Below are 21,679 nucleotides of genomic sequence, written 5' to 3'. Positions count from 1 at the left end.
ATGATAAGTTCGATTTGCAAATTTTAACTCTACTTTACAATTTGCTCAAAGCAAGCTCTCTTCAACTTTTGTCGCACCATGCACGCAAAGTCAGGGACCGTAGATAGATAGATAGATTTTATTTATATACATATTATAAGAAATATTTACACAGGTGAGCATTAACATTCAATTCATTGATTCGTAGCCAAGTGACAATCTTTTATCGACAAACGCCAAATAAATAGTAAAAATAAACGAGGATTTATACATATGATTGATGATCCTCTGATCAGGCATGACTAGTATGAAAATACATTTATGTCGAAAAATAACTTCTTCTTCTTTTTCTTTGCGTCTGGTTGAGAATTGGCTGCATGTTATAGAGAACTAAGAATTTATCCTGTAAGGTAAACAGTATCAACATAGTCAACTTACGAGGAAACCTGCATATGCAAATCTGGTATGCACACGTTATCCGGACCACAGTTCTTCTGTATATTCAGGGAGTCTGCTGCCTGAATGCTCTGCGTCTGGTCCAGAACTGGCGGTACGATGTCACCGTGCGGCTGGCTCATCAGGTTGTAAGTCATTTTTACTTCGATCGGGGTTAGCTTGTCGCGGATCTCCTCCTGGGATGGAAAAACTTTGGTCAACATTTGACTATTTTTAGATGGTACTTTTTTATTGTATTACACTTTTAGAGATCCCCAAAAATCACTGAACTTCGTTTTGAATAAGGTTTTTTGAGTACCGAACGTGAAAATCATTGTATACGACTTTTCCTACCTAAAGGTTCCTTTTCCTTAAGGTTGCAGGAAACTGTTGGGAGAGGGCGACCGGACATGGCGGATATTATAAAGATCTTAGGGTATTAATTAAAAAATTAATACATTCAAGTGTGTTTAGCCAGAGACCTTCCTAGATTAGAAATCCAGCCTATTAGTTAATGTAGCTAAATATCTAAGCACTCACATCCAAATAGACGGTGAGGCTGTCGCACTTCTGCTCGCCCTGCACGAGCACAATGGTAGTCGTGTAGGTGGACTCCCGTTGCTCGGTCAAGATCCTCTTGGTTGTCGTCTTCCTCGAGTCAAGGTCCAAGCTTACGTTAAATTCTGGAAGAGTCAATATGAAATTTAAGTGTTGCTTTGAATTTTCTTCTTCGTCAACTATAACGTGAATATTGAGAGACGCATCACGTATTTGAAGACATGAAGTGCAAATTCATCAAACAAACAATGGTGCAAAACTATCAGTGTATGCTAACATCAATTGGCTACTGAGTGGTAAATATGTAAGTATGTGGTGTTATTTGCACCGAATGACAATGATGAGTAATTTTGACAATGATTGCCAATCGCTACTTCTCCACTCACCAAAGTAGCAGATGTATCCTTCCGCTTGGAAAAAAGAATACACATTTTGAAAACATCACGTTTTCAGAAATAGTTACAATAAGGAATCTTACTTTCTGGATATTAAATGAAGCAGCTTAGCAGTCGCATAGAAGAAGCTAATGTATAAGTACAAATGGATGATGACAATTATACTAATAATGTTGATATTGACGATGTCGCTGCTACATCTGCTATAAATTGATGATAAAAGAGAGGCAACATAGCCTTCTTAGCTCTCTCGTACATACACGATAAAAACCGTACAATAAATGGTGTGGATGATGACAATAATAATCATGATGATCACATAGTTAAAAAATAGACAACTCGAGGGCAACCAGTGAAAGGATCAAACCTGATAACTGAGTATGCGTGTGTATGAAATCGACTTAACCTCTATCTTTGAACTCTGTGATGATGATAATATATCGTCTCTGTCGATGTTGATCATGACAACGGTGATTTAAGGGATAATCATTCTTGAACTAACTAGTATAATACTCACCAATTTGTCGGTCTACATTGATACCGCCATACTGCAAGCAGTATATGAGCTTGGAGCAGACGGCTTTAGTCCCGTCCCTTGTGGTACAACGTTTGTCAGTCAATGATATCAACTTGGTGTCCTCTTGGAACTTCACCTCAGCCATCACTTTTACTACTGGTCGAGACCTGAAAACAAAGAATCAAAGATCTTTTGATATAGGTTTAAATGCGGATACCATAAATAAGTTTCAGCAAATACAATTAATATAAGATTTGACGAGAAAAATACCGCTAATAGCGATCGCAATATAAATTTTAGGCTATAGTACGTACAAGCATATATATTTTGATTATAAAAATAATTTAAACAGGGTAAAATCATTTAACGAATCTATTCAAGAAACGATACTAAGTTTGAGAAAAGGAACGCAAGACAAACAGCGAAATGCTAAATCTACTTATTTATATCCCAACCACCCAAAGTAATCACTTTAAAAAGTGTCAGCATAAAAGCAAATTCAATATTCACAAATACTAACTTCAAAAACACAACACTGTCCGATTTATAAGCGCCAACAGCCAAGTCATTGTAGCTGTTATCGTCCAAATCAACACCCCCAGACAAAGAGAAACCGAAGGTAGTCAAAGAAGGAGATATGTCTTCTGCCTTGATAGCTTGGGAGTACTTGTCTCTGATACCGATCTCGCTGCCTTGGAAAATGTAGACAACGCCGCGACCGTGCTCGCCGCCGTATGGAGCTCCTACTGCGATATCTGGAATAAAAACGAGATTGTTAATATTGACACCATAAAGTAAAGAAACAAACTTTAACATCTCGGTCATATCAAGCGGGGTCTCAAGTACAAAGTCCTCCTGCAGATAATTCATAGAAACATTACTGTAGCAGGAGTTATATTCTATGAAGACACAGGCATGTGGCTGAAAACCTTCATGACTGGTTCAATCTAGCTCTCGTGAATTATTCTGTAGTGCAGTCTGCAGTGAAGATGAATCAAAAGAAGAAGAATGTTGATAAGTATTTGAATTTAATTTCCGCGAATGGCAGTGTAATATTTGAGAAAACTTATTACAGAATAAATATTAAAGTAAAAGAAATAGGGTTACCTCCAAAACCGTCATAATTGATGTCTCCAAGCGATGCGACGGACAAACCGAATCTACCCCTGGACACCTCTCCAGTGATCCAATGGCTCTTCGAGAATGACTGAAACCACAAAACAATATACATATTGACCTATCTTATAATCTTCATTTCAAAGTTAAATGTTGTTGCGTCCTATAGCAGTGAAAAGTTAACCAGTATGCACGGATTACTACTACATACATCCTAAGGATCAGTAAGGATAGTTTAGTGCATAAACTATCTTTTATCATCGTTCAAACGTTCGCGATATTTTATTGTAAGTATGGGAAGTTTCACAGTTAACTCTTAAGTGACGTTGATCTTAGTTTGATGGTAACATACCCTATCTTTTCCCTGGTAAATGACGTAGATCCTCCCATGCTCAAAGCCGTCGCTCTTAGGTTTGCTGAACATGGGCGAGCCGACGATGACGTCATCTTGGCCGTCGCCATCGATGTCGCCAGCGGCCAGGCTGTAGCCAAAGTAGGCGCCGATCTGAGAGCCGCTGATGTTCTGGATGTTCTGCAGATCCCAGGTATAGAGGACCACCTGTAAATAATAATGAATTAGAATTTGATGTGATAGAAAAATGCAGATATACAGACGACGGCAAAAACGTATAAACGTACTCTATTAGGTTATTTACAATTTCTAGTGTTATGTATTTTAGTGCCTTATTTACTTGTAAATCATTTCATGGTAAGTATTGCGTTGCAATAGTTTAAAAAAAAAAAGGTTTTATGAAAAATACATATGTACTAATATTATAAATGCGAATGTAACCCTGCGTGTCTGTCGTCTGTCAGTCTGCTTGTATGCTTATTACCACTTCAAGTTTAAACCGCTGAACCGGTTCAGATGCAATTTGTTATAGAGATTGCTTTGAGTCCCAAGGAAGGCCATAGGATAGCTTTTACCTCGAAAATATTTCCTTTAATGGAGTGAAAAGGGGAGGGGAAGGGGGTAGAATTTACGACGGAAGTGGTTTATAGCAATATTAATTCTATTCAGAAGAAGACGCGGGCATAAGCTAGTCTTTTATACTTACTAAACCCTTCAGACCAGCTCCCCTCGGCATTCCAACAGCGACTCCTTGCTGTTTAGTGCCAGCGAAGTCTCCCACAGCCACCGAATAGCCCATGTACGAGTCGTCATACTTAGGGTTGGCTTCGGGGGTGGCAATCAGGATTGGGTTCGATGCAACGCTCTGGGAGATTATTTGACCTAAAACGCAAAGACGAATTTAAAGCTAATAAAAAGTTGTCATGTGGATGATTTCAATGTCTTTTGGGAAATTTATTTTGTCTTATGATATAATTTAGGTGTTAGGAAAATGTGTTGAAAGAAGTGACTGCATAATACTGACTTCTTTTACAATCGAGTATGAAATCATCCACATTATATAAGAGAAATGGCAAGGAATTAAAATAATGATGTAATGGAAACATTTTAAGAATGATACATTTGATGCTTATAAATGTTGTAAGCATTATGGATTGTAATGAACTATTGGAATCGTCATTGTAAATATGATAATTAATAGCACCTCGTTAAGTAGCTTTATAGTTATAAACCATTTTGTTATAATATTATGGTCACCAAAGCCTTGTTTCAGCTGACGAATTAATTGAAAAGCTAATTAATATTCTTTAAATATGATGTTTGTAAATAAATTACTAAGCGTTAACTTATTCCCTTTACGCCTTATAAAAAAACATTATACACTGCTCATTTTTAAAATAAATAACTAATATATTGTCGTTGTGCATCCCATAGCTGCTAATTAACTATGTGCTTGATTTTGATTGACACATAGTAACCTAGCCACTAAACATATAAGGTTACACATTAGATTAAAACCGTGTACTTGTCAGATTTATTACAGGTGATGACGAACAGGTATATATACAATTTATAATAAAAACATACATATATTATGAACAAAACTATAACTGGACCGACGGCGTGAAATAAACACCGAAGAATTGGAATAAGGGAATAGCACATTGATATTTATAGGGTTTCCTCTATAAATATCGAGAACTGCGTAAGCAAAACGCAACGTCAATGAATCATTTAATATTAATAATGAATATGATGATAGAAACTTTTGACATAAAGTAAATGATTTGGCTGTTGAAATGTAATTTCTTCAAAAATAGACAACGAAACACGAAACACGTCATGCGGCAGAAAATTTCATGAACTAAGCTTTTTCTGCGAGGTTGTGATTAAGTACTCGTATTTTTGCCATTTTTCTGTATGAAAAATGGACTTTACAGTCGATGTCATGATGTCAAATAAGCTAATGAAACTGAACTACTCAAATAAATGATTGACGGTAAAGTTATAACAATCAAATAGATGAATAGTTTAGTTGACACAGTTTATATTATTAAATCTAACTCTGTAAGTTCGAGACTAATTCTCACTATAATTTGACTTAACATAATCCTTATGTAAATCCCATTAGTCTCTATACCTAAAGGGTCACCATTCAGGGTAATTTACCAACGCCCTCTACTCTATACATGAGAAATTTAGGGATTTCTAGACAGATATTAATATAAACAACCATGTTAGTAAATACTAAATCGGACACATTGTTACTGTTCTACTCACGAAGGCGATCCCCTACATGTTTCCTTGCAAACATGATGACAGTAATATTAATTATAATATATCTCCACCGCTTTTTCTTGAATCCAAAAATATTTCCAATGTCCTCGGTATTAATGTTACTAGTTTTCGTCATGTTTGCAATACATTTTCTTAACAATTAAGATCCATGTTAGCTTCCCCGCCTTCGTGAGCACCTATATTAGTGGAATTATCTCGAACATTAGCAGAATTAAGATTTAAAACAACTGTAAATGGTTCACAAGGCATTAGGATTAGGCGCTCATAAGCCTGGCTATGTTATTCGGTTAACGAGTTATTGGTTCTGGCCTTGTTTTACCTTCCTCCGGTATTTTCATATAGTAGCTGATCTGTGGCTCGGTAGGGTCTATTGATATTGTTCGCCCTGTGGATTGAACATTTCAGACACACTTAGTTCTCCATCGCGTTGAACTGTTGAAGCTTGATAACGGTACAATAATGCGCCAGATTAAAGACTCCGAAAACGGAGTCTCAGGAATAGAAAGTAAAGAGAAAATGAAGGGAGTTGAAAAGAATAATGTGGCTTTATGTTACCTTGCCAGTACCAGCTGCCAGGTGCTCCCATGAATAAGCGCTCGAATCCGTTGACATCCTGGAAAGAAGAAAAAAGCGCTGCATTTCATTTCTACTTTGATTTTTTCAAACTTATACAAAATATCTTAATTTAATTACTACCATTGTTTTTTTAAGTTAAACTTCACAGCTCAGTTTAGAATTCTGTCTCAATAAAATTGCCTGTATTGTTCAAGATATCATTGAGTTAATTTATTTACCTGAAACATGTGGTTGCTATTCTGAATGTAATGACAACATTATAAAATAGTTGCGTTTTGAATTAAATTATTGCATTTACAATATATCATAAAATATACATTTTATTGTATTTATCAAATCAGTTAACAAAACAGATGTCCGCAAGATCCCAATACTTAACAAGATACTTGAAAACTCAATTTAAGTATAAACAACTGTCACCACATGGCAGCCGATATAAACTATTCAATCACTTCCATTACATGACACTACAGATAGCAAAAGGTAGTAAGAATAAGAAGATCCATACGTTTGAAATACGTTTTTCTAATAGACTTTTGAACGTAAACGTAATAACTACTCGGGTATCGAATCACGCAATAAAATACTCTATATCAATTCAGTAAGATCTATCAGAACAGCAAATATGTTGGTGGTGTGTCTCAAGTGTATGTTTGGAGATAAAACATGATGCAGGGCACTCAAATATGTCGTCGATATTTAAATGTATCGGGATGTTACTACAAGGACTGTTCGGAAGTTTTACAAATGAGCTTTATAAGTTTATAACCGTTAAAATAATGTTAGTAATCCCCATAATTAGTAGGCCCTGGAATTGTTGCACAAAATCTTAATAAACCCATTTCAGGCATACCTAGTTAAAAAAGAAAAAAAATGACAATAAATAAAAGAAGATCACGCTAAACAAATGTAAGAGTGAGGACTGAAAAGGAAGATAAAGATATGTATTTACTTAAAAGACCTAAAGCATATGTTCCTATACCTACAGAAGAATACACAACCAACAACTAGGTTTTTAATAGTGATGTTTGTATACAACTCAATTAACGACATTAACTTATGTATCTGACAGCAGATCAGATGTGTTCATAGATCAATTTGAAATCAACTATCTATTCATGCTCTCTAATGAGCTACTTATATGACTATTCCGATCAATGAGCTAACAACTACACATTCTTAAACTCCCTAACATATAAATTACCCTCGTTTTGGTCACTTAAAAGAAAAAAAAAGAAAACATAATCACACCTAGAAAACTTCTCTTATCTCTTCTAGGTTGCAAAGTACATATTTGCGTGTAATATTGCAAACAACAATGCACTTGGGACTTTCTTGAATCATTTCTTGTAATCTTTAATTAAACGCGTAAGTTCAATTCAAAAGAGATCAATTGAAATTAACACATGGCAATCAAACCTCGAGTACAAAGTGTTGTTTGATAGCCCTGTTTTTACGACTGGTCTGTATATTTTTATAGGTCCACTCTCCACTTGGGACGTCTGATTGGGGGGTGTCAGGATAGATAAAGTTGGAGTTCATTTTTATGATATTTTAAGTGGCGTCCCTTGGTTATCACAGCGTAATAAATCTGTGCACTGAGGGCCTACCGCGAACCACGTTCGACGTGTTGCCTCTCTGTCACACTTACGTACGAATTTACAAGTGCAATAGAGAGGCAACACGTCGAACGTGGTTCGCGGTAGACCCTCTGTACCTAATTATATCTACGCATGTGTACTAGCAAGTGTTATTGTAAAGTGTAACTAAAGTATGTTTCTTAGGATATTATTATATTAGTTACATCTTGAAAATAATTTAGCGAGGACAATACATTTTTTGTGATATTGAGAAAATAATTATGTAGGTATCTTCTAAATAGTGTCGTTCTCAAGCAAAAGATACCACATTGTCGCTTGCTAAAGAAAGCAAAGAAAGGTTAGTTAGGTACCTAAAAACTTTTAAAACATTTCACGTACTTACAATTTTTTTTTTTGTTTGAGAAAATATGGTAAAATTCGTTTAACTACACTCACTTTTACATTTTACACGCCAACTAACTAATTACACTTCAATGTTTTCTTTATTCTTATACTACGGGAAGAAATATGTTTAAAAATAATGTTTAAAAGTTTAAAAATACTCATAATGACCACATATCTGCATATCGCCGTCGGCTTAACTGGCTCCCTGTTCGTGAACGTAGATCGTTGCGAATTTTGTGCACACTATACTCTGTTTTATTCGATCCAACAGCACCCGACTATCTCAGATCCAAATTTCATTTTATAACTGCCCGAACAGGTTGCACCCTTCGCGAGTCCCGTAGTCTCAAGCTTACTGTTCCTTGTCATAGTTCTGGTTTTGTCTCTAACTCCTTTACCGTTCAGGCGATCCGGCTTTGGAATGATCTCCCACTCAACATCAGACAGGCTCTCTGGTTAATTGTCCTTCGTAGTCATAGTATTTTTTGCACTGGGTACATAAATTAATATATATGTATGTATATTTAATTATAGTATATTTATGTAAGTTTATAACCGTTAGTATATATTATTTATCGCTATTTTGCTTGTTTTAAGTTACTTATTCTGTTTTTTGTTTAATGCCTGCACGTACTACTGTTTCTGTTTAGCCTGATGGTTGACTGGTAGAGAATGCCTTTAGGCATTAAGTTCGCCATTTGTACTTTATTTGTTATATTGTGCAATAAAGTTTAAATAAATAAATAAATAAATCATGTTAAACACTGATTTAAACTTTAACGATTTTTACACGTTATTAACTAACACAAACGGGACTTAATCGCGTATTAAGTTCTGAATTTACCTCCGACATTTCGAGGACGGCGTTGTCCCCGTGGTCTCGGAGAAGACTGGCTAAAGTTGACATCAACATCTAGCCGCGCGAGTTTTTCGAACTACCCGCACTTGATCTTGTTTATTGACTTGAACATTCTGCTCACTAGGGATGTTACTCTGTCGACACAAAACACTAACGATATTCGATTTTTCGACTGTCGATATTCGTTCTCGCTTACATATACTAATGACTGGCTTCCATGTGGATGAGTTCCCCAAACCCTCGTCCCGATTGAAATTGCAATGTTTTTTTATTTCAATGGCTTTCCGCACTTTTCTGCTATAGAAATCGCGATCCAGGGAAAGGATTTTAGGGTTATGCAGCTCGATCCAGAGGTTTAGTCCTGACTCCAGTAAATGCTCAGCCACAGCAGACTTGTTCACCTGACGATTTTCCTCGAAACGTCGGGGGTAAATTGAAAACTTAATACGCGATTAAGTCCCGTTTGTGTTAGTGAATAATACTCATAATGTTGTTTGTTATAAGACTTTTAATATCCAAAAACAAAGAAATAAACATACATAATAAAACTTACTAACAACTTAAACTAAAGATAAAAAAAATGGCCGAAATCGCCGTCAATGGGCAAGGTGCCTAGAAGGCTGGCCGTATTTCCCCGCTGTATGGCGATACTTATACGCTGTGCGAAATAGTGGCCACTGTGGCCAGCCCTCTGGTCGCCCGAGGCCTCTATTAGGCGCGCCGACAAATCTTTAAAAAGCCGACGCGCACTTGGCCTCCATGGCCCCAAGGTTTGTTTTAATATGTTACCGATAATACCACGAGTACAATAATATATACAAGACTTTAAATATAAAGTCATCACAGCTTCCGCTTCCAAATCTTTGTTGCACTCAAAACAGAACTACGGATTTACTTAAAACCCTTAAAGATACAGCTTCAACAAAAAAAGGCAAAAAATTGTCCGTGTGAACATACTAACAGCAGTCACCATTAATGACCGTCGGTGTACCTTATGTCTTAGCAATAAGGCTTATTGTGAGTAAACAGAGATGACGAAGGCATAAGATATCTCAATGAAAGCTCGAAGCTTTGATAAAAACTTCACAAAAAACCGCTTAAAAAATGTTATACATGTGTTTTGCTTTGTTAGTTTTGTCAATCGAGTGTTTTTTGTAGGGGTCTGATCTTTGTTGATTGATTGACAATTAGAAAATTACGGATAGTTAAAATATTATTCAAAACCAAAGCGTGTTAAAGCATACCTAAATGTAAGGGCTATACCAAAATAAATCAAATAGCTTAGATATTTTTTGTATTACGTATGACACTTATAATACTTAGATATCATACAAGCTATTTGCAAAGTACCGTACAATACATAATTCAATATCAATACTAATTTTTGTCTGGTCTGAGTTATTTCTTCAATTTCTAAAAATATCTTGTTTACCAAATGAAAGTCCTACCTGCGAACATATTTAAGTTAATTTTGCACCATCGTGGGGAGAAGATGGCAGAATTTTGAGATGGTTTTACGGTATGTAGCTAGTTATTCGGTCTCCACTGGTAATGTAGGTAAATACTTTGGCATATTATAATTACACCTACAGCAGGTTTTTAGTTTTAGAAGTAGACAGATTATTTAACCAGAGAAAATATAACTTTAACTTTCCCACGCCACTAAAAACGAGACAACTTTAAAATCAATAAAAGCTAGGACATTAAATTTAGCATTGAATCGTGCGCCCGCGCCGCGATGAATATGCGACGTTGCGCGCAGGCGTATTGCCAACATATACCAAGGATTAGCTTCACGTGCGCAATATCATCCGATAAGAGAGAGTAGAAAATTATATAAAACACCGCATTTCTAGTAAAATAAGAGTAAAAATCACATATCTATTGTTTTATTTACATGGTGGCAAACGCTCAGGAAGCATATAAGGACAGATGATAGACATACGTGGTGGTGGTGGTACAAAAAGATTCCAAAGTTACGTTAAAGCTTCCATACACAAGTCTCAGGATCGGGAGCCCTAGAGGACAGTATTAGGGGGGTAACCTAAAATAGTTAAGTACATCATGAAGTTAACGACTCAAGAACTGCATGAGAGGAGCTACTAGAGTGTGAAAGTGACACAGGCATTACGCTCTCGCTTTAGCAAGTAGCTGTGTCTCGATGCAGCAGGATGGCCCAGCAGCAGGATGGTCCTGCAGCAGCAAAAGCAGAACCGTTGGTTTTCCTTTTTTATGCTTTTTTTATAGGAATTATTAAGGTTTCTTAACATTGGATGTCCATAAAGCTGCGGTGTTAATCGTCGTCTTCAATATATTTTAGAGTTTTCAAGGTCATATAAACATTAGTTTTCTTGAGAAGATGCAAGCAAATGGAATAGAGGTGCAGTTGCATGGCGGCGCTTCCCTGCCCTTTGGCGCATGCTAATGCGAAAATAACTAAGTACATGGAATTAACAATTTTCAACGGGTACATCCACTGTAAATGTTTTTTTTTTGCAAAAGCCATCTTTATTTATACATAATGTACCTAACAGGTAAAAGAATCCCTCTATCTAATGGGTAAGCCAGATGTCCAAAAAGAAAACTGTTGGATTACACTTAATCATTAGAGTATTACTCGACCGATCGTTGAGAAGATCCTTGTGGCTATTTACTTAATATTCCTTAGATCTTAACCAAATCATTCGTTCACAGATTACAAAAACTTTAATCGTCAATACCTACTTACCCATTGTTCTTTCGCAATCCTCATCGAAATTCAGGCCTTACGGTACATAACTTACAACATTCTGTTCTTCAAGTCTAAACGTCCAACTTCCATCAATCCTTGAATAAACATAGGCCTTTTTGGAATAAAACTCTCCCATTACACGGTTATTTCCAAAGAAACCACTCGAAGACATAAATCAATACGAAATCTCCCAAAACCAATGTTTACTCCGACAAAGGTACAGCCTTTACATTGCTAGTCGCAGAAATCTCTTACAACAGATTTGCTTTGTTTAATCTTCAACCTTAAGACTTCAGGGAAAAGTTTATTTTGTAACATAACGTTCAGAAAGATAAGAGATTTGTGAAGTTAGTTAATATACTCCGTGGTCGCTTATTTAGCTTCGAAGAAAGTTAGCCTTTTCAATTTGGCGTAAAATTAATATTTATGCACGCGTTTTGTGTTTGTTTATATACAAACAAAACATTGTATAGAACAAAACACGCGCAAACCGCGCGTTCTTGTCACGTGATAAATATTAATGGTCTTTTAGTGTATCTAGTGTTAGACAATATCGTGTCCAACTAACGCCCGGGTTATTCTCTAGATTCGTGCCTGCGTCTAAAGTCCGCCAAACCATACTAAATGTAGGAAAAGTTTAACGGAGTAGAGTCTGACAGCAATCATATAATTTGAAAATGACCCGCCCAGTATCACATTCTATAGAAACGCTGTCTTCCTAAATATTGTGATACTGTACGCAGTGTACGGCGTTCGACCGGAGACCAGGACCTAAGCGTTACTTAGTAAAACACATCGGTCTTCTTTGACGACATTTTGTACCTATTTTGCATCCATAAACTATATTTTAAAGGTGGCAGCAATAACAACCCAGCAACGATATTGTCAGCCATTCAAAGGGTAAATCTGCCACGTTCCGTGCGTTTTATGATCCATAAAGCTATTGCCAATAATTGAATATTAAGTTGTGAAAGTGCCAACTTTATGACAGATAAAATTAGCCTTTGTTATTATGATTATTGACTGGGTTAACATATGAAAGGCACCGCTTTCCAACCGAAAGGTTGGATGGGAATTGACAGATTCCTTTCGACACAAATTCCTAGTCTGAAGGAAAAACGCAATTTTATACCGTTGGTCAACTTCTAGACACGCATATATGTTTATGTAGATGCATCACGACGGTAGCAAACAAACATACGGCCTGCCCGATGGTAAACAGTCACCGTAGCCTATGGATCATTTCGAGCTACTTTTGACCCCTTTATAACTCGATGAGTATTTACACCTCCAGAAAAGCAATTTCGTATTTAGTTGAAGGCAAGCGTACCCCAAAATGTATTTTTTTAAGGTCGCCAGCTAAAAAGCCCGTGGATCGAAGAATTACTGTATGAAGAGATTGATCGGTAGGTCTGTAATGATTCTTAGTCATGAGAGAACCACGAATACTCTGAGATGTTACTTAAAATAACTCCTAATTCAACCTTCCAAATTTCAACTATTAGTTCTGCTGGGACCATCACACTAATAACCACTACGTAGGCTGTGACAGATATAAAACTGACAGTCTGTTTACAAAAACAATAACTTTGAATGTTATCCCATAAATACTAGCCCATAGTATAAAAGCAGACAAATCCTTATTTCGTAAACGGTCAAGGCGTCCGCTCCCGCCGAAACGCTATTGTCTGCAAATGACTGCCGCATCGGCTATTTTGCTAAAGTTATTCCACTTGTAATGTCGAGGACTGGCGAGTCTAACACTCTGACGAACCAGAATAAGCACCAATAAACCAAGGCTTCTGCGGCTTCTAAATACTCGTATGGATGTTGTAGGTCCAAATCCCTGCTGGTACTAAGTAATGAGTTTCCTTAGACTTATATGTACGGAAAACCTAGTAAGGAGCTTTTCAGCGTGATGAACGTCTGAATACGTTATGGGAATAAATTCAAAAATAATGTGTAAACCCCAAGAGCCTGAACTAGTGAGGACTACAGCCCAAAGCCTCTTGTAGAGTAAATAGAGGCTTGTGCCCACGAATAGGACCAGTAACAGACGGTGATGGTGGATTAAATAATTTAAAAAACAGCCTATATACGTCCCACAGCTGGGCACAGGCCTCCTCCCTTCGATTGGGCTTGGGCTATAGTCCCCACGCTGGCCCAATGCGGGTTGGGGACCACACCTTTGAATTTCTTCGCGAATGTTCGCAGGTTTCCTGACGATGTTTTCCTTCACCGAATAGCTAGTGGTTAATATCAAATGATATGCCGTACATAAGTTCCGAAAAACTCATTGTTACAAGCCAGGATTTGAACCCGCGACCTCCAGATTGAAACTCGGACGTCATATCCACTAGGCCACCACCGATGGTGGATTAACCAATATAAAATACCAATGACTTATCGGGATATGTCAGCTAAAAGACATCCATTTCTCTATAAATAAATGTCTTGCAAGGCAAACGTCTAGCCACCGTCATTTATAGAACTTCCCTCACTCGTCCTTGCTTTTTAGACCTTACTTTTACTTTTTGGCTTTTGTTTAGTGGCCTCTAATCAATCATTCTGCCTTAACACGTTCGTTGACATAGAGTGAGGCGTTGGTAAGCCTCACGCTTTGTCACGCTATGTGTGTATGTATGTTGGTTGTTGGTTGGTGTGGTTGGTGGCAAGTCGTACTATTCTCGACGTACTGTTGGTTTTTCGTCCGCACATCAAAGGTAGTGGGCCAACGATGGTGCGTACGCATCTAGACGTGGCCCATTCCATAGTGCGTGCTCTCAACCATCGCATGGCTATTTCGCTGGTCCAGCGATGGGCCATCGTGTAGAGCGGCCATCACCATCACATGGCCATCTCGCTGGTCCAGTGCTGGGCCATCGTGTAGAAGAGCCATCACCATCTTATGGCCATCTCGCTGGTCCAGCGCTGGGCCATCACGTAGAGGAGCCAACAGTTATTGCATGCGCAATATGCGTTTATTGAATCCATTTGTAACTTTTCAAGCTAGAATTTTACTGGTCATGAGAGCTCGACTCGGCTGGCTTAAGAAATCTTTAACCACACCAAGACGCGTACAGACGAGCCATATTGGTAAACTCGCAGTGACAGGGAATTTTGTATTACAAAGGGTAGCGTTGCAATAAGATACAAATGTGACATATTTCGGAATTTATTCATTCCCCTTTATAAGGATGTCTGTGCGCGTATTCCGACGTTTGCCTTTAAAGTTAGCAGGCCTTTTTGAGTCAGTCGTTGAGTGCGATTGAAATGGAATGATTTATAACTCTGTCAATAAACTAACTTATTCATACGGTAAATAAATAAATAATAACGACTGCATTTCTAAATAAACAACATAATGATACTGGAGAGTTAGATTTTTAGTTTTTAATTATGTTTCGTTTTATAACAAAATATTATTGGTTCGTACTGAAATAAATAAATAATAAGCAATAGGTTAAGACATTCAAAAGTTACACCTTATGTGTCTTAGAACCTAAACTTAAACAGTGATTAAACAAAGTTTTAGGAAAGAAAAAAAAAGAAAAAAACGTAATGAAAAAAAAAAACTATTAAGGATCGGAATCTTAAGTAAATTATATAACAGTTACTGCAATTGAAATTACTTGTACCTATAATGAAGAGAAAATGAGTAAATATAAGTATAGTAAATATCAATGTTAGGTGTATTTTGGTTAATGGGTTCTTAATTTATAAATTTACTTAAGACGATAGTGGACGCGCGTTTCTTCATACAAATGTAGTCCTCATTTTCCTGCCTTGATATTGACATTACGGAATATACAGTGTGTCCCTAGCCATTGGACAAAGCCGAAATGTACATATGCATTAGGGTATTTAGAACCAGTGTACAAAATATCATAACAACCGGTGTAGCGGTTTCGAAGAAATTAACAAATTACCATTTTTAGGGTTCCGTAGTCAACTAGGAACCCTTATAGTTTCGCCATGTCCGTCTGTCTGTCCGAGGCTTTGCTCCGTGGTCGTTAGTGCTAGAAAGCTGAAATTTGGCATGGATATATAAATCAATAAAGCCGACAAAGTCGTACAATAAAATCTAAATTTTTTTTTTATTGTACCTCCCCTACACGTAAGGTGGGGGTGAAATTTTTTTTTACTTTGGAGCAGCCTGTATGTGTTAGTAGCTCCTAAGGTAATATCTTCAAAGAATAGTATGGAACCTTCTTCGACCTTTATGATTATCTTTTTTATTTATGACACTAATAAGCTTCTGACTTTTGAAAAATGTCATCATTATCAAATATTTCGAACAAATTGTCAAAAACACTGCCAAAGATTAACACAGTGTGTTTTTTTTTTGTTGTCGATTATTGCAAATAACTTTTGTTCGAAAATTTTTTTTATCTTTTGTTCTAATTTAAAAATATTAACATTAGAGCATTCCTGAGAAATAACCCTACGTGGGATTTCAGGGTTTGTCCAATGGCTAAGGTCACCCTGTATATTTTACAAAATTTATAATACTCATCGCCAACAAACTGTTTTACAGTTTGGTGAAACTTTTAATGTAGGTGTTTTGTTAATAAATAAATAAAACTTATATTTTACCCATGATAAAATAATAAATAATAACAAAAGTGCTTATTGTAATTGTAATCAGTGTCTGTCGCTCCTTTGGTGACATGGAATATGTAAATAAAATGAATAAATTTAAGTTCTCATTTTAAGTGAATTGTACAAATTCTTATAAGAATAAAGAATCTTTAAATTTAATTTGAATTTGAATCTTTAAAGCGAATTGGAATTTGAATTATGGAATTTTTACTTAGCTTCGTGGTTAAGAGGCTGTCAATACCTAAAGCGCGCACACTGTCTATTTGTATCGGAGTAAATGAGATAGCACTGTCGCATGTTACTGGGCCTGGGAAAGGGAATAATAAGAAAAATATTTAAATAAAAAAAGTGGATTATTAGTGTAATATTTAACTCGACCAAGGTTTAGATATCAATGTTTTGAAATAGTGATTTTAATTGCAGACCCATAAGTCAAAACAATAAAGACATAAAACCGTTTAATTGTGATTTTAAGACCAATCTTTGCAATTATTTTCTATCGAGCCGATTTCGTTCAATCGTGTATCGAGTACGACCACGGTCTTTGAAATATAATTAATATGAACATATATTTTTCTTACTTGACTAAAACAAATAGTCTTTCTTAAAAAACTGTTTAAGTAACATCAATTTCAAGGACATTGGGTGTTGACAGCCTCTTAATATATTTACGTCATGTTGCATTATGTTTTCTATAATATATTCATTAGCATTATATTCAAAGAAAAAAAAAGCGGAAAAATATCAAGGTACAGCCGAGTTCATAAATATGTATACATTAAATGGATTACCATCGCAATAAGGTGAAAATATGTATACATATTTATGAATTCGACTGTCCTACTAAATAAAAATAACTATTGCAAGTATTCGTCCACGTATACGTCGCACCATAATGTAAACAGAGTAAACAACTCTTCCTTTGTACACAATCGGTAGAGACAGTTAACAGTGTACAGGCATAGACATTTAAACACACGTCTGGACATGTTCAGTCCTCGGTGCCAGCATGGTTCCATTTTTATCACTTGTCACTATGCACGTCACTTTGCGCTTACATACTTGTTAGAACGTGATAGGCATGGTGACAAATGATAAAGAGCAGACCATCTTAGCCCTACGCGTTCACTCTGTGACATACGGTTACGTACGTACTTATTTATTTAATTTATTTATTTATTATAGAATTTAAATGAGACAGTAACATTAGTAACACGGAGATCGATTATATTTATCAATTTGATATGATTTTTATTTATTTATTGGAGAAACAACAGAAGTATGCGACAGGATAATATAAGTTATATTGTTAGGTACTTATACTGCGTGTTGATTTAGTTACCTGCTACGACTTGAATAAGTGATTAAAGTGTTAGTTTACTCGACAGCTAGACGAAGCATGGAGCTGGTAAATCTCTAGTTAACCATATAATGGAGATTAAATCTAAAGTCTAAATCGACGTTGAAAGACTTAAAAGGAACCGTGAAACTCTTTAACACCTCATTGTCCATTTAAGGAATAAAAAGGAGCATTAAACCGGTGCAATACTAACTTTAAACTGTTGCACAGACGTCCACAATTATTCACTTTTATCGCACATCAAGTGAACCTTACCTTGGAGTTATGGCGGCCATTTTGTAAAGGTTGTATGTGCGTTTGGCTTGTTGTATTCCTTAAGGTGATGTTCTGATTCAGACTGTATCAGCATTACTGCTGCTACATTTGTGACAGTAATGCATTCGACAGAATTACTGCAGCACTGTTTCATTACTGGCGACATTACCCTTTTGTTGGCAAACCCTCTGTACTCAGTAAATGAGTTCATGGAAATGATATTATTATGATTCAGAAGTTATTATATTCTTATTGACATTGTTTTCTTTATCATACAAACGATCCTTATTGGCAGTTACTATTTCACTGTTTTATATATTGTTGTGTGTTGACTTATTGGGAGATAATATTTGTATCATTTTATACCTACTCTATTTATATGACAATGTTACGACTGTTCCTATTGGAGATACTTGACTTTTTATTTATTGTTTTTATTTGTATTGTTCTTGTATTTTCGTAAGTTTTGGCATTGCAAATTTATATTTTTGATTTTGTAAGTATTTACCTACTTTCTTTTATTCAAATTGTATTGACAATCCTTATTGAAGATATAATTTTATTTCACTAGTATTTTTAATCTTTATTTTATTTTGACGATCATGATAGAAATTCTTATATTTTTGACATCAACACAAAATTATGTAATTGTCTTTCATGAAATAAATCAGCTAATCTAATCTAGTCTTACCGCCGACTGCGTTACTGCCGCAAATGTGAAAATCAATATTTTTGTCCGGATTTTAGACATTTGCGGCGGTAATGCAGCCGACAGTAATGTCGCGCTTCAATACTGCAGCAGTGACGCTGTTGCAGTCTGCATTCGAACGTCACCTTTACTTTTCTGTACTTAACCCAAGCTATTTGACATCTGTTTAAATAAAGTTGTTACGGTTCTAGAGACCAACTAATACTGGATACTCGAAGGCAAAAGCTCTCATGCGCTCCGTAAGAAACAGTTTGAGAAAACTAAAACCCTTTACGTCTTTCTAACATGTTGATGTGTTATCTTAAGTATGTGGACATACGACGTAAATTCAAGGCAGGTATGTTGCGTTTTAGTGCTTTACACTGTTTTAGCACTGCTATTATTTGACAATACATAGTCTCAGGTAGACCAGTATCACCTCTAGACCAGTATAGTATTTTATACAATCGTTATATAATGGAGAGCTTTTCAGTCGAGTACCGTGGCCTAACTTGCCTAAATTGTTCTCTCGTTTTGGAGGCCAAGACCCTCTTTGGATCACTGCGCCACAATAGTTAGTTAGTTAGTTAGTTATGAGCGCTGTCTCGCCAACAAACTGCGCAAGCCGTTTGGCGAGTAACTTTAATATTAATTACGTATATGTGCCTTTAAACAATAAATGAAATAATAATAATAACCACGAAGCTTGCTGAGTGGCCTAAGTGAGGTACGAGATTGAAAAGCTTGATTTTATCACTATGGTATACACACTTTTTCTATGAGTCTACTAAAATATTTTTTTTTTACTATACAACCTAAATAATTAAACAAAATTAAGTATCTCAGTAGTTTCAATCATAAAACAAAAGATAAAAACGATTTTATTATTCATTGAATACGCGTAGATGTCTTTTGTCCTCTTGGCCGCGTCGAGACGAAATTGGTCAAATTAATTATAGTTCACTAAAGCGTTTGATAATGAACTCATTATACTCGAGTCGGGAGCCCATAGTGAAAAGTATGCGATTATAGTTTGGTTTACGAAGTCTTAGCTCAACCACGACGAGTACAAAAATATATTTACATAATGAGAGACCAATTTATGCTGGTATTTTTAGCCAAACGCTCTGCGCTAGACCAGCAAATGTAATATGCACAGGTTGTTAATAAACTTAGCGAAACCAAGCACGTATAAGAATAAGAGGTGTCCGAGTTGTCCGACAAATGCCAATGTCGTTTTATTTTGAATCTTCTGGCTTAGGAAATAGAATATATTTTTGAATAGAATTTGTTGCGGCTTGGGTAGTAGTAATTTGAAGTATAATAGAGATGGCGGCATCTTGGGATGTGCTACTGTTCGCCGAAAGACAAACATCTGTTACGGCACCGCCATTTTATATATGATATCTAACATAGAAAGAAAAAAAAGTATTATACACATTATGCATTTAGGTACTGTTCGAATTTCTACTGACACCAGTATTACTGCCAACTGCAAATATAATGATCAATGTTGCTACCGGATTGTACATTGCACTTGCACACCATATATTTTTGCAGATTGCATTACAATCTGTAAAAGTCTATCGCGCTGCAATACTACAGAAATATTGGTGGTGTAGTTTGAATTTAAACGGTGGCTACCCTTAGTTAGGTTGTGTATGACTTATAATATTACATTATGATACAAGTGCGAAAACTAGGGTCAGCAACGCGCATGTTACTTCTCTGGAGTTGCAGACGTACATAGGCTACGGAGACTGCTTACCATCAGGCGTGCCGTATGCTTGTTTGCCACCGACGTAGTATTAAAAAAAAGTAGGAACTTAGGAATAGGAACTAATGTTTTAATTTATCGCCACTCGTTGCGAATTACCTATTCGCACATGTATTGTACGACGTACATAAGGCCTTTATAATTTTTGACATAGTTATGTAATGTGGTAATTATTGCACTAGTTCGGTAAAGTAGCACAATATGACTTATGAAAATACTTATTTTACGTGCAAGCTTTTAATAGTTCTTTTCTACTGATATTTTACCTCAAATATACAAAATGGCTTTATAATTGATATGAAAGGCATGTGATTTTATGCATGTTTAAAAATAAACTATTATAAATTCTAGGATGATTACTGAGTAAAAACCGTTCCATTACTTCAACGAATTTCGTTTAAAAACAGTTACACGCCAAAAGAGGACCAAGAGTTTTAAAAAGCGCTCACGTTTTTACACACGTCAAATAAATAAAACTAACCATAAAATTATTCCAGATAACATCCCTGAGGGTCCCTGATTTCGTTACATACCTAATCTAATATGATAACGTGTTTTATTAGGGGTACATTTTATTGTTAAGGTATTAAGGACCCTTCGCGGGATGAATTTAAATGGTTTATTTAGATGTTGTGACGTTTTGAGCCCCAAAATTTATGGCTTGTAGATAATTGGTTTTTATATACGGGTTGCAAAACGACATTGCTTGTTTGTAGATTTATTTGGGGTTACCCGCATAAAAAATGATAAATGGTATGTAATTAATTAACTTGTAATCTTAATTAAGTCTATTTATGAATGGATAGTAACATGTTTATTCTTAAATACTTTATTATAAAATCGCTGTCTGTCATTTATTACGCTCTTTTGCAAAAATGTTTTATTTATTTTCTGAAACAGGATTAATGGCGAATTAATGCAAGTGGCTATTTCGTACAAAATCTAAAAAAAATACTAGGTACTTACCTATTTAAAAATAATATTTTTATCATGTCGCAGTTTAAATGAACAATCAGATGAACATTTTTTTTGTACAAGTTTTTTAAAAGGTTTGGTTACCTACGTATTATTATTATTATTGGGATGTTATGGGCCTTTGAATGCCACGTCGACCAAATAGTGATCTATTGTGTCGGCCCTTTATCCACTCATGCCCGTGGGATCCAAGAAGTTCCAGATTCTTTGGGCCGTAATAT

General features: G+C 35.9%; 1 protein-coding gene across 7 annotated transcripts in view; it reads right to left on the bottom strand.

Moving 5' to 3' along the window:
* LOC133520942 (integrin alpha-8) overlaps positions 1-21,679 on the bottom strand; it is a 229,797-nt gene that overhangs the window by 11,614 nt on the left and 196,504 nt on the right. For 2 of the 7 annotated variants that reach the window (XM_061855651.1, XM_061855653.1), the window contains 9 exons: positions 6,206-6,263; positions 5,970-6,035; positions 4,059-4,234; positions 3,353-3,559; positions 2,992-3,091; positions 2,405-2,639; positions 1,885-2,051; positions 955-1,097; positions 418-611 (listed from right to left, as the gene is read on the bottom strand). In XM_061855651.1, the coding sequence (XP_061711635.1) occupies positions 418-611; positions 955-1,097; positions 1,885-2,051; positions 2,405-2,639; positions 2,992-3,091; positions 3,353-3,559; positions 4,059-4,234; positions 5,970-6,035; positions 6,206-6,263 (1,346 nt within the window). Of the gene's footprint in view, positions 1-417; positions 612-954; positions 1,098-1,884; positions 2,052-2,404; positions 2,640-2,991; positions 3,092-3,352; positions 3,560-4,058; positions 4,235-5,969; positions 6,036-6,205; positions 6,264-8,262; positions 8,281-9,055; positions 9,219-21,679 lie in introns of those variants that run through there. The other 5 variants (XM_061855654.1, XM_061855655.1, XM_061855656.1 and 2 more) reach the window with 4 other exon arrangements.

Source organism: Cydia pomonella, chromosome 9, assembly GCF_033807575.1.
Source record: "Cydia pomonella isolate Wapato2018A chromosome 9, ilCydPomo1, whole genome shotgun sequence".
Taxonomy (NCBI): Eukaryota; Metazoa; Arthropoda; class Insecta; order Lepidoptera; family Tortricidae; genus Cydia; species Cydia pomonella.
Note: the sequence above shows the minus strand (reverse complement) of the source record. Positions and strands in the feature narration are given on the sequence as shown.